This window comes from Vespa crabro, chromosome 15 (assembly GCF_910589235.1).
Source record: "Vespa crabro chromosome 15, iyVesCrab1.2, whole genome shotgun sequence".
Taxonomy (NCBI): Eukaryota; Metazoa; Arthropoda; class Insecta; order Hymenoptera; family Vespidae; genus Vespa; species Vespa crabro.
The window spans coordinates 2,780,908-2,800,615 of NC_060969.1; the positions used below are offsets into that span (position 1 = coordinate 2,780,908).

Below are 19,708 nucleotides of genomic sequence, written 5' to 3' on the forward strand. Positions count from 1 at the left end.
AATAAATTAAAATATTCATTTATTGTACAGCATTAAAGTAGATGATCAAATAATTTATTTATGATCGATCGTGCCAGAAGCTTCTCAAAGCTTGTATGGTAAATGAATAGATATGTGTATGTGTATGTGTATGTGTATTTGTTTGTGTTATGTGTGTATCCTTTTACGCGACATTCTTCCCTATTAATTATAACAATTATAAAACGTACACAATATGCTGATGTCTACGTAACAATAGTGTCATTAAGATTCCACATATGTGGCATATAACAAGAAAAAATATATCGAGTATTAAACATCGGGGAGATAAATTTTAAATGTAACTACGTAACTCTTATGTGCTGAACGTGTTACCACATTTTAAATCTATGAAAAATATTATAAATATGTAATACGAAGAAACTTTTATTCATTCTCTTAAAAAAAAAGAAAAAAAAAAAAAATATTTATAATTTTTCATCGGAATAATCTTTATATGACCCTCAAAAGATAAATTTCGAATGATTATTAAGATCGTCAATTATTATTATTTTTCTTTACATATATATATATATATATATATATATATATATATATATATATATATATATATATATATATATATTACAAATAACGATCCATCCTAGTCCTCGATACACTAAACTGCAACTGCAGATATTTGTTTAACAATATAGAGGCACAGATTTCTATAGGGCTAAGATGTAAGTCGATACATGATAAAATATTTGGAACGGATTTACTCTCCCTTTTTATATATATATATATATATATATATATATATAAATAACTTAATGGAGAAACGGAATTGCAAAAATTATATTAAATAAAGGATAAGTCTGGCAATTGCATATAACAACTAATATTTGTTTATCAAAATACGATTTTCGCGCGCTAATAATTTTGCCCATGCTAACTCACTATGGCAAGAAAGAATATGTATTCTTCTTTTATTAATATATATATATATATCTGCAAAAGATGCTAGAAAAATGTTCACGTTGAAAAAAGGAAAAACAAAAAAAGAAAAAAAAAGAAGAAAAAGAAAAAGGCGAAAAAAGAAACAAAATAGAAACGAGAAGACAATGCGATGTCAAAAGATGATCGATTCGAATGAACTCGAAAATATTAGATTAATATTTGAGACGTTAAGATATCGATATTTGGCAACTATTCTCTCATTTTCGTAACAGTAATATATAATACACGTCATGTATTTAAAAAATTGACTGAATTAATTTTTGTTTTCTCTCTAAGAAAATACAAAAAAAAAGAAAAGAAAAGAAAAGAAAAGAAAAGGAAAGAAAAAAAGAACTGAATCTGAATTAAATATTAAACTTCTGAATATTTTTTAGTTCTTCCTAAAAAAGGGCGAAAAAAAAGAAAAAAAGAAAAAAAAAGGAAGAAAAAAGAAAAATAAAATACTAGCAGTCTAATCGAAAATGCAAGACGACATATAATTGAGTAAAAAAAATTTGTTGTTGCGGAATAACTTCGTTTTCTTTTCCTATTTAACTAATATAATCGTTATATCATTGTAATTCCATTGAAAATTTTGTAAACGATGCGTTTCGACTTACCAAGGGCGTTCAATGAGCGCATATGCGCTCCATTATTATTATTATTATTATTATTATTATTATTATTATTATTATTATTTTTATTTTTATTATTATTATTATTATTATTGTTATTTTACTGTCTCTCTATTTTTCTTCAAATCTATTTTTTGTCCCTATTATTTCAGTTATACACGACACTGTATATACCTGATGTTATTAAGAAACGAAGAAATATTATTGAGTGTAATATAAATTAAATATTTGTTACCTATGAAATTAATTAAAAGGAAGAAAAAAAAGAAAAAAAAAAAAAAAATAAGAAAAAAAAGAAAATAAAGAGTAAAAAACAATTGATAAAGCTTGAGCTTGTACCAACAATTACAGGGGATGCGGGTATGCATGCGTAGCGAATGGCAGGCAGGTTACGATGGTCGATCGATCGAGATCTATCGATCAGAATCATAATCAAGCGATGTCTTGGCAGTCAGAGGATGATCGTCTTAGAAGGAGTTTAGCTCTGAATGGCCCGCCATCAGTCAAGTCGCATAATTTTCACACATACGTCGACTCCCCTGTAAGCAGACCAAGCGTCAGTTGCGAGCAAAAAAAAATATTATTATTATTATTATTATTATTATTATTACTATTACTATTACTATCACTATTATTATTATTATTATTATTATTATTATTATTATTATTATTATTATTATTATTATTAATATTATTATTAATATTAATACTCTTTGTCTTGCTTTACAAACAAGTACTATGGTGGTAGTGTTCTGATTCGTAGGATAAGATCGCATTAAAATACGCGCGTGTTTATATAACTTTTTTCGTGTATATATATATATATATGAATGAACTGTAATTATGTGTGTATGTATGTGTGCGATTAAAAAGATTAGAAAAGAAATAATGTAAAAAAGAAAAGAAACTTTAAATGATGTCGACACCTTAAATACAATCGCTGTTCGTCGATTAAAATATTACAAAAGAACTAGTTAATTGGTATTGCGAATGAATCTAAATGTAACATTCAATTCCTGTAATATATAAAAAATTTCTGTACATAACTGTTATTTACATGGTACGGATTACATTGTATACAAATGTATTGTCTGAAAAAAAAACCAATAAAAAAAAAACAAACAATATAAATTATTTGATTAATGTTATATACATGTCTAGAGGAAATCAAATTTATTTATATACATACACACACTGTGTGTGTGTGTGTGTGTGTGTGTGTGTGTGTGTGTAATGAAACTTAAGGAAAAACAAAAAATTAAATATGTGCGTACTTATATACGAAACGTGCAATGTAATGTTAATCGAAGTACATATTTTGAAAAGTAGTCGTCATACCTCCTGACAGAAGTTTAATTTTTTTTGTTTTTTTAGATGGACAGGAGAATAGTAGCAGCAGTAATAGTAGTAGTAGTAGTAGTAGTAGTAGCAGTAGTAGTAGTAGTAGTAGTAGTAGTAGTAGTAGTAGTAGTAGTAGTAGTAGTAGTAGTAGTAGTAGTAGTAGTAGTAATAGTAGTAGTAATAATAGTAGTAGTAATATTAGCGTAGTAGTAGTAATAGTAATAGTAGTGTAATAGTAGCAGTAAAGTAAAGCTTCGAAAGTGGTGTACGAAGAGAATATTATAAATTAAAAATGGAAGAAGAAAAATTATTACGTGTTTCTCGTTTATATTTTAAAACAGATTTTGCATGAATTATATAAAAGTGGGCCGTCGTAAAGAATGTAACTTATAAAACGGTACTTATATGATCTCTATATAGCGAAGGAAAAAACATTTCTCGTGAATGTATGTATAAGTTATACAAAGAGCAATATCTCATTCATATTTTCCTTCTATTTGTTCTTTGTTTTTTTTTTGTTTCCTTTTTTCTTCTCTCTTTTTCGTTTTCTTTCTCTCCCCTCCCCCCACCCCATCTCTGTCTCTCTTTCTCTCTCGCTCTCTTTCTTTTGGGAATAAACTTTATCTTTTTCTCTTCCGCTTATTATTCATTATTTCTCTCTTTCTCTCTCTCTCTCTCTCTCTCTCTCTCTCTCTTTATATTCATATTCTTCTTTTTCCTTTTTATTATTTTAATTCAAGTTTCTGATCTTCTCTCTCATCCTTTCGAGATTGATCGTACGTAACGATATAAAACGAGGTATCGCAAAGAGTGACAATCCAGTTTTTTGTTTGAAAAACGGACGACTCGAAAAAAAAATCAGGATCAAAGTGATAAAAGATCATTCCACTTGCGTTCTATCGTCCGTGAATGAACGATATGAGACGATCTAATAAGAAACAATACGCGATACGCGTGTATGTACAAGAGAGACTAACTATGATACACGGTATCGTTTGTCCTTGTCATACCTCATTTTTTGACACTTCATTTTTCCTTTTTTTCTCTCTCTCTCTTTTCACTCTGTTTCTAAGCAATCCACACACAACACATTCTTTTTTTTTTTTTTTTTCATTTTTCACACTTTATACAGAATTTAAGGAAAGTATTACCCTTTCCCCTCTCTTTCTCTCTCTCTCTCTCTCTCTCTCTCTATTTTTTTTGTATTCCAATACAACCATGTACATTCCTTACGCAAACTTCATAGGTAAGATTTATTTTTTTTTGCGTTGATCGAAACGTACGTCGTGTTTTTGTAAGAATTTATTTTAATCTATATCAACACTGAGGTACTTATCTTTTTTTTTCTTTTGTTTTGTTCATTTTTTTTTTTTTTATTTAATGCAAAAAGAAAAAAAATTTTCTCTCTCTCTCTCACACACACACACACACACACACGCAAATACGGACCTCAAGTTTCTTTCTTTTTCTTTTCAATCCTTTCGTATTAAACACTTATGTTTCATCTTGATATTCGTTTCAATTAATGAAAAATATATCGCATGTATTTTAAATACAAATTTTAATTTACGTGTTAGCCATGAAGGTAAGAGGTCTCGCTTATGTATCTTCCAAAACTATAATTATGCACAATTTATATTCATGTAATAACGAAAAAAAGGAAAGAAAATTTTTTTTGACGATTTGTACATTACTCGTGAAATAATAATATACCCATACACGCAAATATTCTTATTCAAGTCAATTTGGATCGAATCGATCTCTTTAGCACATCTTTTGTAAATAGGATGATACGTTCAATTTCAACGAAAGTATTATAACAATTACCGTGAAGGTCGATCGTGAAACAAAAAAGAAAAAAAAAAAAATAAAAGGAATTAAATCTATGAAAAATCGTGTTTGTTTAAAAAAGAAAAAAGTATCACATGCACAAGATAATGATCGATTTACAAGTTGACGTCGAATTTACAATCTTATCTTTCCCTCTCTTTCTCTCTCTCTCTCCGTTAAGAATAATTAAAACCGTCAATATCGTAATTGGACAAAGTACTTTTTCCCTCTCTCGCTCTCTCTTTCGCTCTCTCTCTCTCTCTCTCTCTCTCTCTCTCTCTCTCTCTCTCTCTCTCTCTCTCTCTCTCTCTCTCTCTCTCTCTCTCGCTCAATATTCCTTTTACTACCAAAAATAAGAACTTTGTACTACAATCCTTAGTCGAACTTACTGTTATCTATTGTTAGCCCTATTTTATATAAAGGAAGATATAAAATATTTCCATTAACATCTTGGGCAATGAAATTTACCTAATCAGATATATCACAACGGTAATCACTAATTATGTAAGCATCGCTAATCAAAAATGATAAAGTGTCCGTTTTACACAATCGTTTTTTTATTTTCTCTTTCTCTATCTCTCTCCCTCTCCATTTCTCACATGCCATCATTTTTTCCTTGCCTTTCTCCTCTCTTTCTCTTTCTATTATGGCATAAACAAAGTGTCCCATTTGTTATCTATTTGTATCATTATGAAACAATGAAGCATCTCTCTTTTTTTTTTTTTTTTTTTATCAGTCCGTGTCATTTTTCGATTAATAAACAATACATTGCGGCCCTCATTTTTTTTTCTCCTTTTTCTCTTTTAAACGAATCGCCTTGAATGATTTATGTTGGATTTTTTGTTTTCCTTTATGTTTGGCTTGCATTATTTTTCGACGGTACACGCGTTACAATGAAATTTGGATAATTGCCAATTTTTTCTTCGTGTGTTCTTCTTCACTCTTCTAATTTTCACGCTTATCTCGCGTGGAACGACGATTAGGAACATGGCACGATACATTTCTATTTTTCAAACCGAAAAATAGTTTAAGTTTCGAATGTGAACAACTGCATTTTATCATCAATCGGGGTAGAATGTTACAAAAAAAAAAAAAAAAAAAAAAGAAAAAGAAAAGAAAAAAAAAGAAAATACAAAGAACTTGTCGAAGGCAAGAAACGTCGTAGTTTCAAATGGACTACGTGCTAAAAGTGTGATCAAATAAATTACAAGTATATGTATATGTGTACTTATGTGTTTATATGTATATACGTGTGTCAGTGAATCACGTAGGACGGCGTCGAGACTCTTGTTCTGCACATTCAATAAATTATTATTTTTTTTCGTTCTCTCTTTCTCTCTCCCTCTCTCTCTTTCTCTCTCATTCTCACGTTAATATAGTTCATGAATTAACAACCAAACACTATACATCGCAATTATACAGTACGTTTCGTTCATTCGAAGATTTTCTTTTCCACGAGGATGAAAATTATATTCCATTTTTCTTTCTTCTTCTTCTATTTTATTTTTTCGCTCTCTCTCTCTCTCTTCTTTTTGTCTGCTTTTCTTTTTTTATTCTTCATTTGTACGTTTTATTAATCGAAAAATCAACAACTATGTACCCCATCGAACGTGTTCGCCTGCGAACAGTACAATTGTATTGAAGATCGTTTCTTAGCAGTTCTCCCTTTCCTCTCTTATTTTTTACATATATACTATATATATATGTATGTATATAAACTAGATAGATTTAAATGAGGCACGATGTAAATACCTTACAATCTTAATATGCTGTCGTATTAAAAGGCTCACAGTAAATGAATTTCCGACTTCGTTGAAGACGAAAAGGAAGATATTTACGAAATAACAAATTAAGAAGAAAAGATAAAGATAAAGGTAAAGGTAAAGAAATGAAATTAAAAGTAAGGTAAAAGAATAGAAAGAAGAAAAATAACAACAAATATTTTAAGATCGTAACAGAAAACATGATAAATGCAAAACGAAGATTGCGATACAGTGGTGTGAATGAACAAGTTCATGAATATCGAGGATAAATGTATATAAGCTCTATATATATATATAATTTATTTTCTATATTATTTACACTCTAATAAGCTGTTTAGAATCTTCATATTCTTCGGAAATGAAGATTCTATGTGTTCCTATTTTGGTTTTTTCTTTCTTTCTTTCTTTCTTTCTTTCTTTCTTTCTTTCATGCATATCCTTCAAACACTCCGCATGCCGAAATATTTTTAAAATATTAAAACGGGTAAGTCTCATCGAAATTTTTATTCTCGATTAAATTAAATGACGATGTGAGAGAAAATATATATTTCATATAAATTGTTTCATTGATTCGACGAAACGTATAAATATATTGTACGTACGAAATGACGATGAATTAAATCGCATCGGCTTTTCGATATTTGTGACTTAGTACAAAAATATACGTATATATTTCAGCCGATCACAAAATTGAACGTTTGCAATTAACGAAGAAAAAAAAAAAAAGAAATGAGAAGGAAAAAAAAAAAAAAGAAATAAATAAATAAAAATGAGAAGAATAATCGATATCAAACTTTTTAATTCAGCCGTATTAAAAAGTTCGCAAAGAGAAATAAATTTTATATCGAATTAGGGATGAAAAATTTTTTCGAGAACTGATGGGCGGAGCAGGGGTAATAGGGACAGGGGGTATGGGCGGTGGGGAGATCAATAGGATCATTTGTAAAAATTGTTTTCGAGTCGAAATATTTGATCGGTACATCCCATTCATTTCTTGACGCGCATTATTGACTTACGATATTTATCCCTTATTTAAGAAAATAGTCTTGTTCTATACAGCATTATTTTCTTCACACAATCAGTCCATTTAGTTTAGACTATAATACGTGCTTTCTCACTACAGTGCAGCAGCTTCACGTGTTATTTTTCTTTTTTTTTTATTTCTTTTTTTTTCTTTTTTGTTGTTTTTTCTTTTTTTGTTCCGTTTCTTTTTTCTTCTTCAGCAATTGCGATCGATGTCTCTCTTTCCTGTCATTTCGACAAATTCGAAAAGTCTTTCATACGCTAACATCGTAAGAAAATCGTCGATTTACAATATTGATATGCGACAAATAAAAGAGAACAAAAATACGCATAATTCGATCCACGATTATTTTCAAAGTTATAATACAATTTTATAAGAGATTGCTCTGCCCAGTAAAAAAAAAAAAAAAAAATAAAGAAAAGAAAAGACAAGAAAGAAAATAAAATAAAATAAAATAAATAATAAGTATGTTCGTCTAGCGATCTTTCAATATATGCATTCGTTAAACTTTCAATTCTGTATACACACACAATATATATCCCTATTTTGTTAATATTTCCATTTCTTTGTCATTATTATTTTGAACAAACGATTTGTTAATGGGTGCCCAGAGATGAAAATATTATCCTCGTTTTGCTTCTCATTTCTTTTTCTTTCATAACGAACACAATCCCGAGAACGATATAACGTTCCTGCTTTGTACATAGAAAATACAAATATGATTAATTTTGATTTAACATTAACTGCTAGAAATATTCTCTTGGGTTACTCCTGCGTCACTTAACAACATTCGTGGTGGGCACTTAAATTAATTCGTTATTTACGAGAAAATTTATTCCTATTGTCAAAATCTAAATGATCTAATTTCTCGTTACAAAGTAACGGGCTCGTTATTAAATAAATAAAAAGAAAAAAAAGATAAATAAATAAACAAATAAAATAAAAAAAAAAAAAAAAAAAAAAAGAAAAAAGGAAGAAGAAAAAATAATTTCCGAACGAATTTCACATTTTTAAAACCTTAAACGTAAAACATGAATATGGCAGAGACCTATTAGCTCATTTACTTTGTACATTTAATGATGTTTGTCTGATAACTAAAGATAATATTGACACGGCAGTTGAAAGATGAATAAGGGTGATGTGCGATGTGCTCACAAAAGATCTATCATCCCTCCATCAGATAGTAGACGATACCGGCCAACGCGTTGATCCATGTCCACTATGGGCGAACAGACATATAGATATAATCAGTCAGTCACTATCTACGGTTATTCTGACATCGTATTATTATTATTATTATTATTATCATTATTATTATTATTATTATCATTATTATTATTATTGTTATCATCATTATTATTATCATTATTATTATTGTTATCATTATTATTATTATTGTTATCATTATTATTTTTTATTATTATTATTATTATTATTATTATTATTATTATTATTATTATTATTATCAATATTAAATAGTATTATTGTTAACAATTAATATTGAAGAGGATATAGTGCTATTTTCTCTAAAGTTACAAATATCTCTTTAACTCAATAATGATTTAACATTAATAATATTCATGATATATCTATATTATTGACATATACTTGGGATATTAAACGGAATTTGTTAATGATTTCAAAGAAATTTTTATAATTCGATCAGGTGAACGATTAAATTATTTTTTTTTTTTTATGATCTCGGGTTAAAGAAATATGTGTGGCACTTTTCTTTTATGTACATTCACAATGACAAACATGCAGTAAATAACATGAAAGAATTTCATTTATAAAAAGAAGAAAATAGATAATTATGATCACTTGCATTTCTGCCACTTCTACCCTTATCATATAATACTGCGTTTACATACAAATTTAATATATATATATATATATACATATATTTGTGTAAATATATATGTATATATAAGTATGTAAATGTTACACGGAAAAGGATAATAAAACTTGCAGTAATGTACTTACACGCAGCATGCAAGGAATAGAGTGCAAGGAAAGCAGATGCACCGATCTGAGAAAATATTTCGCTACCTATTATCGAAATTTCGGTGATAATAAAAGCAGTTCACAAATAATGAAAAGACATTTATCATAATACACACTCGTGTCTCGTACAATGACTTTCTAATTATGGCAATACAATATTACATGTAAGAAAATAACTCTGAAACTTTACCGCTACTCATCAATGCATAATCCATTACACCGCATACACTAAAAGTTATAATTAAAGAAATACGCTAAAGATATATTAAAGAAATAAAGAAATTATATATATATATATATATATATATATATATATATATATATATGGATGTATATATGTATGTATGTAAGTATGTATGTATGTATGTATATATGTATGTGTATATATATATATATATATATATATATATAATTTCACTTTGTACCTTCAGAAAAGCAGTCACAAACAGGGAGAAATCTCAAATATTATATAACAGATGTAAATACTGGAATTATAATAGTAAAAAATATTGTAATAGCGTAGACAGCTAAAAAATAGAAATTAAATATTTATATGTTCATAACTAATCATTATTACTTAAATCATTGGATCGATGAGAGAACAATGTATTATACATTCTGTAAAAAAGTAGGAGATATGAATACATTGTAGACACATTCTCATGTATATGTATGTGCGTGCGTGTTCTTATTTGTAAAATATGAAATACAAAAGTACGCTTGTAACACAACATTGTATTTAAAAACCATTAACAGTTTAATTATGATAATAATAGCAGGTATGTCTCTGATGGTGATATTGAGAATAATAGTAACAGCAGTAGCATTTGTAATAATAATGGTGGTAATAATAATTATAATATAACAACGGTATAGAGATAATAGTAATTATAATAATAATAATTATAATAATAATAATCATAATCATAATCATAAGTAATATATATCACAAATATAATTATTATATAATCGTTAATAAATGTGTCTCACAAATTTTATGTTTCAGACATTATACAACAATCTCCTCAAATTTTTTTTCTTTTTTCTTTTCTTTTTTTCTGTTTTTTTTTCTGTTTTTCTTTTCTTTTTTTTTTTTATTTTTTTTTTATTTCTTTTTTTATTATAAATTACTAACATGCAATATAATACAAGGATTAGAACAAAATTATAAATGTCATAGGGCTCTGATATTTCAATGTTACAGGCAATTTTTAAAACTGTATAAAAAAGCATTAAGGAAAAATATAAATTTTTTGTTTTGCAGATTGACAATAATCGTGCATTTTACTTTCAGAAGTATAAAATTGTATCTTCGACTGTACATTTATACAATGTAAAAAGCAGTGTTAAATTTAAAGTACTAATGACTAATAAGGAATATTTAAAAAAAGACAAAATACTTATGTATGTGAACATATAGGCCCAATATCTTGCAAATGATATATATATATATTATTGTCAAAAATCATTTGTTACTAATACATCTACAGTAATTAACATTACATATTTACAAGATTGTTGTGTTTGGGTAAACGAAAACCGAACGATGCTGGCTTCAGGGATACCCTGCTAAAAATTAGATATATATTTTTTATAGACTCTTACACTATATTGAATTATGTTGCTTGTCATATTTTTCATTCTTTTTTTTCTTTTTATTTTTTTCCTTTTTTAAAGGATAAAAACGTATTAATGTAATACACCTTTGTACTATTCATTTGATTTATACAAAAGTTTTATTAATTTCTATATATATCTCGTATAACTTCATAAATTTTTTATGTAATATAACTTTGAAAGTATGATATATATATACATACACACACACATATATATATATACACATACATACATACACACATTATTATTAATTTTATGACATACAGAAACGTAATATGCCATTTTTATGTAGATAGATTATGTGTAATATAAATTAGTATATATAATGAAAAATAATTTCCTGCAAATAATAGCTTTTAAATAGAGGACGTTTAAAAAAAAAAGAAAAAAGAAAAAAAAAAGTTACACATATATCAAAACTGAAAAATCAATATTACAATAAATTCATGCAAACATTTTAGAAACATGCTTCTAAAATCAAATTCCAATTATTTCTAACCAATAATGACCCTAAAGCCAGACTTCATTTTGCTTATCATCAATTTGTAGTACTTAAACATCATTACTCGCTTTTCAACAGTAAACTAAACTAAAATTGTATGTAATCTTTGTATATATTAAAAAGAGAAATATATATATATATATATAAACGGTAGAAAGACGACTGTAATTCATGTGCAGTATTCCTCGTTGATAAACTAAATTCTGATTTTTTCTTTAAATCTGAATTCTGTAGGTCCCTTATAAACTGATTTTTCAACTTTTGCTTAAAATAAGTAAGCACCAGCCTAACTGAAAATTACTAATTTAATAATATAATTTAAATTTATACAATTCAAAATAAGAATTAAATTTTCCCTGTTCTCACTTTGCAGACAGGCACACAGTTTTCATATTAATAATCACATATTTGAACATTTATAAAATATCAATTTTAAGACCGCTCTTTAAAACTGTATATTTTATAGTATTTATAAATACTCACGTATCTTACCGATACGTGCTGTTCAATATTTGTGACAGAGATTATCTTTTGATAACAATGATTATATCTCTATACTAAGTAATAAAATGTGCAATGAAGATACTTATTATTTTTAAATTAGCATATTTTTATCAGGTATCTTTTAAATATTTCCAAATATAACGCTTTACTGGTTTAGTAAATCTTTAATTCAATTATCAAGATGTAGTGTATTCTATGAAATACAGATTTTTTTTATTATTATTATTATTATTAAATAAAATGTATTTTGATGCTAAATTAATGTTTGGTTGTATAGGAAATATCGAGGGGAAAAAGTTTATACATTGCACAGCCTAATGAATAGTTTAGAAAAATTTTTTTAAAAGATAAAAATAGAAAAAAAGAAAAAGAAAGAAAAATAAGACAGAAGAAATCTCTTGATACATATATCATTGTCAATATTATTTTACAAACTCTTATTATAATTATTTATAGCAGTCTATACACAAATTGACTTTGGTATTTCCAAAGTACTAATCATCACTATAACGGTTTTTTTTTATTTTATATATATATATATATATATATATATATATATATATATATATATATATATATATATATATATATATATATATATTATCAAGATACACTCTCTACTTTTAATAGAAATAGAAATCTAAATTTGACAAGTGTTCTTATGCCTGAGCAGATATAGACATCTTATGTTATAAACTAATAAAATCAATAATGTTTGTAATTCTACTATATGCTTGTATAGTTAGAAATTCAACAAACATATTTGATGATTTAAATGTACTATATCGTATATGAATGTCACATGGAAGTTACAAACTTGTTTAGAAGCAAGAACTACCACGTTGAAAATTTACTATTTACAATAACCCTATTTGATAATTCCACAAGTAATTTTATAAAGTTGTTCAAAATAAATTTAATTAAACACTTAATACTGTAGAAACAGATAGAATAATCAATAAGAGGATCAATTAAAAATAGATTCTTAATGACTTATCAATAGTTGTTAATAATCCCCAATACCCAAAGAAGGCAAGGAGTTGCTGTAAGACATGCAAATAATATAATAGTGCAACAAAAACTTCTAACTTTGTGCTGTGGTAAGATTTATATACTTTTAATATGTACCATACTCTTTGCATGAAAAAATAGATTAAGATAAATCCAAAAAAAAAGGGGAAGAAAAAAAAAAGATTATGTCTGTAGATATTGTTGTGTTGACTTTCATAAATACGTATTGACACAATTTCATTATTGTAACAAAAAATAAAGAAGATTATCCAAAGTAAAATTTTGTTTGTATTCTCCCATTACAATCAACCAAGAGATTTCTCATTACTACTTGCAAGATTTAATAAAAAATTTTTCAATGAAAGATTGATATATTTTGACAATATTTATTCTAACTAAGAAAAAAAAGCATACGTCATAAAAAACGGGATTGCAAGTATTTCCAACCATGATCAAAATAAAAAAGAATCCTTATGCATTTTTGGTAGATGCTTTACCACATTTCATGCTGAAATAGTGCGGAAAAGTCAAATAATAAATGTCTTTAGATTGTACTCTCTTATCAAGCAATAGTGTGCGTGTATGTGTGTGTGTATAAAATAGAATATGTGTTGCATGTGTGTATACTATTATACATACATACATCATACATACATATATATATGTGTATATGTATGTATGTACGATGATATAAACACACACACACTACAAATCTTTTGAAACTTAAAAACTGAAGTTACGTAAATCTGCAAAGTATAATGCTAGTTGAAAGAACTCAGTTTCTAAGAGTTTCCAAGATCAACGAATCGACTATGTATCTAACGTGGATGAACGAACAAATGTTGAAGAACGTTTTACACTAGCAGTGCTTTGCCTAGGGCTATTCCTACTTTTATCTCCACGTGAGAGTAAACCTTTAGCTGTTTCTCTGAGACTAGTTCTTTGGTGGGTATTAACATGTGTATGGCTACTGCTGTGTGTAAGATTGTGGTGATTCACCACCAGAGATGCAGAAGACTCACCAGATTCCCAACCATCTTCATCTCCCGTTGTATCGCATTCACTGCTATCCGCTTCACTGGATTCGCTGGGCGTTTCCTGACCACCCATTCCTATTTGTAGACCCTCTCCCAACCTATTCGTTGTCGCTGGCACAGCCGGCGAATTACTTCCACCAACTCGGTGCATAAATAAACTAACCTGAAATTAGTAAATATTATTACGAGATATAAATTTAGGTAGGTTATCGCCGGATAATCGACGATAGAACTTACTTTAAAATCTGCACTATAGATTTTGTGATGTTTGTCTTTATGTGCGTCGTCTAAGCCCCACTTGTCTATACTCAAAACAAGAGTAGGTGGCATGGGTCCAAGGCTAGCTAGAGATCCTGTTCGGGGTTTTACATGTGACATGACCATCGGTAATTCCATGGCTGTACCATCGCAACTCAATGCCCTTGTCGATCGTTCAACCGGTAATTCCCCGTTATCGTATTCAGATAAAACATGATCACGTACAAAAAATGTATTAAACCAAAAGTGGAACAGCTTTTCCTAAGAACAATAGAATAATTTTCAAGTCGATTAACACGTGAATAGAAATATTTTTATAGACATTGTAATCATATACCTTTCTTTTCATTTTTGGCCTGTTATAGAAGTCCACTCGAATATCACCTGTTAGAGCCACATTATGTTGTAATGGAATACAAATAGAATGCATTCCTTTTCGTACCTCATGAACTTCTGAACTAAATACCTTCTTATTTGATTCGGATATTACAAAATGCAGATCTAAAATATAGATTATAAATTAGAATAGAATTATTTTATATTAACATTTAAACGAGTAATGTAAATTATTATTCTTCTTACAGCCTTGGCCCCCGTTAAAAATGGGAACTGGATCCAATTGAATTTTCCGTAGAATTAATGTAATTGGCTGGTAATTTAGACCCTCTTGAACGAGAGTAGCATAATAACCCACGTACCTCCTTTGGGAAGGTATTGTTACTCCTTTCCTAATTACAAAATGTTATATTATATACTATTATTATACAGAAATAATAGTATTAGCATGCGGCAAAACGATCCGAATAGAACCTACCTATCGTGTGTTCTTTTGGTACCATAATAGTTAAGAGCTTCTGTGGCAGTGGGGAACTGTTTGCTGTGAAGAAGGTAGCAACATACCATAACACCAGTTCGTCCTTTACCTGCTTTACAGTGAACTACTGCTACATTTTCTTTATGCAAAGAAAGCCACGTGTGTACATCTTCGCAAAATGGCTTAATTTGTTCCAACCTTGGTGGATTATGATCATCGAATGCATACGTAGCAACTCTTTGCTTAAACTTGTTAAAATCGTAGGATCTCTCGGAACATCTAGGAAGAGAGAAAATTTTTTAAAAATTATTATAGATACAAAAATCATATAGAGTTAAATAAAATAAAATACAAAAGAACTATTTACAAGTTATAAATTTTATAATGATCCTTATGTTTAGATTCTAGCAGTTTGACAACATCATCAATATGATTTCTGTATACTCCTTCCAACTTTTCAGCAGGAAATCCCATAGCTATTAAATTATCTCGTATATCTATTTATTTAGAATAAAGTTAAGGAATATGTAATAATGCATTTTATACCTGTATACGATGAATATTTATAAATGAATGGTTTAAATAATAAATTCAAAAGGTTACATGTGAGATCAAGATCGAAGCCATCTTCTTTGAAACGTTTACGACGTTTACTGACAAGCCCCTTTATGGGGTTAGTCATTTTCATATTACTAATAGTATTGGCCATACTCGACTGGTTTTGCTCCACCTCTCCAATATCAATTACAACTAGTCCAATCTCCAATTTTTCCTCTGCAGCCTCTTCTTGTGCTTTGTAATTTTCAAAAACCTTTTTGACCTGTTCAAAGGAATAAATCTAATTAAAATCATTTATAATTTATACTATTATCTTAAATCTTATAAATAGAGAATATAAAACTATACCTGTGGCTTGTGAGCTGAGGCGTCACATAAGCCCAGTTCTGGTCCTCTTTGTTCCTCCAGACAAACATGGAGGGGAGTTACCGACGCCGAAATGTGCTCAGAGATCTTACTGTTCAACCTGCTGCTAGTAGGTCTCCTGCAGGAAAAGCATATACCCATCAATTCCCAGAGCATGTGTTCCTTTTATTATCCATTTCATGGAGACTTTTTATCTTTTCTTCCATAACATTTGATAACTCTCTGTCACAATCAGATTGTAACGTCACTATGTAACCACCACCGCCAGCACCAGCTTGACACAAGTATTGAAATGTCAGCTTACACAAAATTAGAACTTTGTTTTACGGAACCACATTGCACAACACAAAAACATTAACAAATGCTACTCTTTATACTCTTATTCAAAAATCAAAGATTTCATAAAGACTATTGAATTTGTAATTCTCAAACAAAGGACGACGACCTAACATTCAAAATATCTCCCTTACATTCTCATTTTTGTCATTTCCATCGAATACTGACATGAATAACACCACAATCACTGTTGTTGAACGACAAACATTAGAGATTCAATAAATTTCAATAACTTTTTAATATGATAAATCAAATAGATACAAAAAAAAAAAACTTTCTGTCAGTATGATATGGATGCAAATCTCTCTCTATGGGGAAAAAGTTTATCATATTATATCAAGAATCATCTTTAATTTAAATATCAATGCATATGTAACTTTAAAAATAAAGAAAGCTGTATTCTCTGTATTCGATATGAAATGGTCGATTGGAAAAGCTTATTAAAAAATGATTAGAGATCAAAATCGTTTCTTCGCGATAGAATATCTGGTAACTATGAAGGAAGAAAAATTACGAAGTGAGAAAAGAGGGGGGGGGGGAGGGAAAAAAAAGAGGAAGCTAGAATTGTAATCGCACGATCGACTTTATATATCGAGGAGATGAAAAAAAAAAATCGATGTTCTTCGATAAAGAAGAAAGATTAACGTACAATTACGAATGTAAAAGAGGAGCCCGATCTCGGTGTCTTGGACACTCACTCTCTCACTCTCTCTCTCTCTCTCTCACACACACACACACACACACACACACACACACACACACACACTCTCTCTCTCTCACTCTCTCTTTCTCCAATTTCAGTTCCCTGCAAGATCTCGAAAGAACGCGCTCAGCAGCGAGAAAAACCGTGACGATGAGCATAGAAGAACGAAAGGTTAGGTTAAGCACCATTTGCAATGCCGGAGAGCTTCTCCGACGTACGGATACGATTTTTCACGCCAGTTTCACTGGCACATCGTTCGGGATATTTCGTCTTCTCAATGAAGCGGTGCCTTTTCACATATTGCTACCATAGAATTTAACAAATTTCTCGCGAGAGAGACACGATTCTCGTATCAAAAGATCCTCGATCTTTCGTGCTCATTGAAAAACCGGCCAGAAACGTTCGAACCATGTTCATCGATATCCACTTCTCTCTCTCTCTCTCTCTCTCACTCTTTCTTTCTCTCCCTCTCTTTTTCACTCTCTCACTCTTTTTTCTTTCTTTCTCTCTCTCTCTCTCTCTCTCTCTCTCTCTCTCTCTCACTCACATACACTCACATACACACACACGCACGCACATACACTCCGTCCGTTCTCCTACGCGAGATCACGGCGTGTCCTGCGACGATGAAACGCAGCAGACCTCTAATTCGAAATTGATGGTCTTCGATGAGTTCGTCCTCCTGCGTCGAGGAGTAGGAGCAACGGCAAAGTATAGAAGATAAAACACGATCGAACGCGTCTATAGAAGCACTCGCGCCCGCACGTATTCACTGTCGTCCCACGTTTTCCCAGCACGGTCGTGTCATCGTGTCAGAATCGGAACACTTGCTCGTCGTACTCTACGTACGACACACGACGCTTACTCGCGTCCAAGAGAAGGTACACACACACACACACACATATTCATTTCACGCGTGTACATACATATACAACACTTGCGCGGGTTCATGCGTGTGGTTCGCGCACGACGGCTGCGCACAGTATATACATACACATACGCACGACGCAACGTTGATGTAGTAGTGCTGGTGGTGGTGGTGGTGTGGTGGTATGATGGTAGTGACGATGGTTTACTACCGCGAGTAACACACGTATATTACACACATCATATATACATACATGTATCTTTCGTGGACGACAGGGCGCAAGAAGGATATACACGTTTTCTCGGTTCATCTACGACGTTAAGAAGGTGCGAGATACACTAATGCACTCGTGTCAACGTACATAAACGCTCTCCTTACACGCATATATATACACCGAATATAGCGGGATTCGCGATGAGAGGGGGACACGCGTACGCAGCAGCCAACCGCGACACACGCGCTTGCCGGGGAAGGGATATATATATATATACATATATGTGTATATACACAATATATATATATATACATATATATATGTAATGATGATATAGATAGAAAGAAAGAAAAAGACAGTAGACGCACACACTCACCAACAACGCATCGGAGCGTGCACACCGTGCAGGTGTGTTGCAGCGCACGGCTGTCCGTCCACTTTATAACCGAGCGAGTCTCGTCGATATTCGTCGTCCGCTTTTACGGACACTCATACTGGAATCCGAGCGTTCTCCACGCTCTTCTCTCTACTTCGAGGCGCATTTTTTTTTCGTTCTTTCTTTCTCTCTCTCTCTCTCTCTCTCTCTCTGTCTCTTCTTTTGCTTTCCTCCGCGTTCTTTTAGCCTTGCAATCGTCCGCTACTAATCCACGCGCGTGAGGTACGTATATATACTATCGAGATGCTTCGTGTATGTGGTAACCGCTAAGAAGTAGAGGGGAAGGAAACGAAAAAAAAAAAAGCAAAGGAAAGAAACAAAAGAAAAGAAAAAAAAAAGAGAGGAAAAGAAAAAGGAGCGAAAAGCCACGCTTAATTAGCGAACGGAAGTGGTGCTACTCCTCGTAAGCGTCCATCTCAAATACTGCTTCCATAGGCGACTGTTAAACGAAATAATTATTGGTAAAACTTGCACAGCCAAACTTTTCACCACCGGCGCCATTCACGACGACGCGTTCATGTCGCGTGCATACACCACAGTCGTTTCTCGTACGGAGGAGAATGGATGATGACGATAGACCGCTTACACCGCGGCATTACAAGGGAGGGCAGAGGCTTTGTCCTGGCTCGCTCTTGGTCTCTATCTCTATCCCTCTCTATCTTTCTTTCTCAGCGACTTACGTTCCTGGAAATTCTCACCGAACGATGGAGGCGCTCTGCTGTCTCACTTTGCGCACATGCGCGTTCGATTTTCTTTTCACCGACCAATCAACCTCACTCTTATTGATATCGTACGCGCGCGACATGCTCTCTTCTCGAACGCTCATTGGTCGGTTATAATCGATACGCGATAACACCGACCAATCAACAACGAGCTTCAAATTTCGAATACGTACACACCATTTTACGCATCAAATTATATTATATA

At 30.6% G+C, this 19,708-nt stretch overlaps 2 protein-coding genes across 4 annotated transcripts in view; both read right to left on the minus strand.

The window, feature by feature from the left end:
* The window catches only part of LOC124429648 (protein bicaudal C), a 60,236-nt gene extending 45,899 nt beyond the window's left edge, over positions 1-14,337 (minus strand). The window contains exon 1 of the mRNA XM_046975211.1: positions 14,214-14,337. The gene's annotated coding sequence lies outside the window, so the exon portion shown is untranslated. The remainder of the gene's footprint in view (positions 1-14,213) is intronic.
* On the minus strand, positions 13,388-19,634 carry LOC124429650 (phosphatidylinositol 3,4,5-trisphosphate 3-phosphatase and dual-specificity protein phosphatase PTEN). 3 transcript variants are annotated; one of them, XM_046975216.1, is made up of 9 exons: positions 18,722-19,634; positions 16,207-16,342; positions 15,904-16,120; positions 15,668-15,797; positions 15,301-15,579; positions 15,069-15,214; positions 14,824-14,987; positions 14,466-14,747; positions 13,388-14,391 (listed from the first exon to the last, which is right to left on the minus strand). In XM_046975216.1, exons 1-9 carry the CDS (start codon positions 18,730-18,732, stop codon positions 14,002-14,004), a joined length of 1,755 nt encoding a protein of 584 aa, XP_046831172.1. In that variant the 5' UTR covers positions 18,733-19,634; the 3' UTR covers positions 13,388-14,001. The 3 variants fall into 3 exon arrangements, with proteins under 3 accessions (XP_046831172.1, XP_046831174.1, XP_046831171.1); XM_046975218.1 differs by lacking the exon at positions 18,722-19,634 and adding an exon at positions 18,385-18,706; XM_046975215.1 differs by lacking the exon at positions 18,722-19,634 and having other exon boundaries at positions 16,207-18,345.
* Positions 19,635-19,708: the final 74 nt, after the last annotated feature.

Coding starts and splice junctions, on each gene's coding strand:
- LOC124429650 (XM_046975215.1), bottom strand. CDS start 16,380: ATGCTCTGGGAATTGATGGGTATATGCTTTTCCTGCAGGAGACCTACT. Junction 16,121..16,206: donor CCTCAGCTCACAAGCCACAG/GTATAGTTTTAT, acceptor TCCTTTGAACAG/GTCAAAAAGGTTTTTGAAAA. Junction 15,215..15,300: donor ACCAAAAGAACACACGATAG/GTAGGTTCTATT, acceptor TTTTGTAATTAG/GAAAGGAGTAACAATACCTT.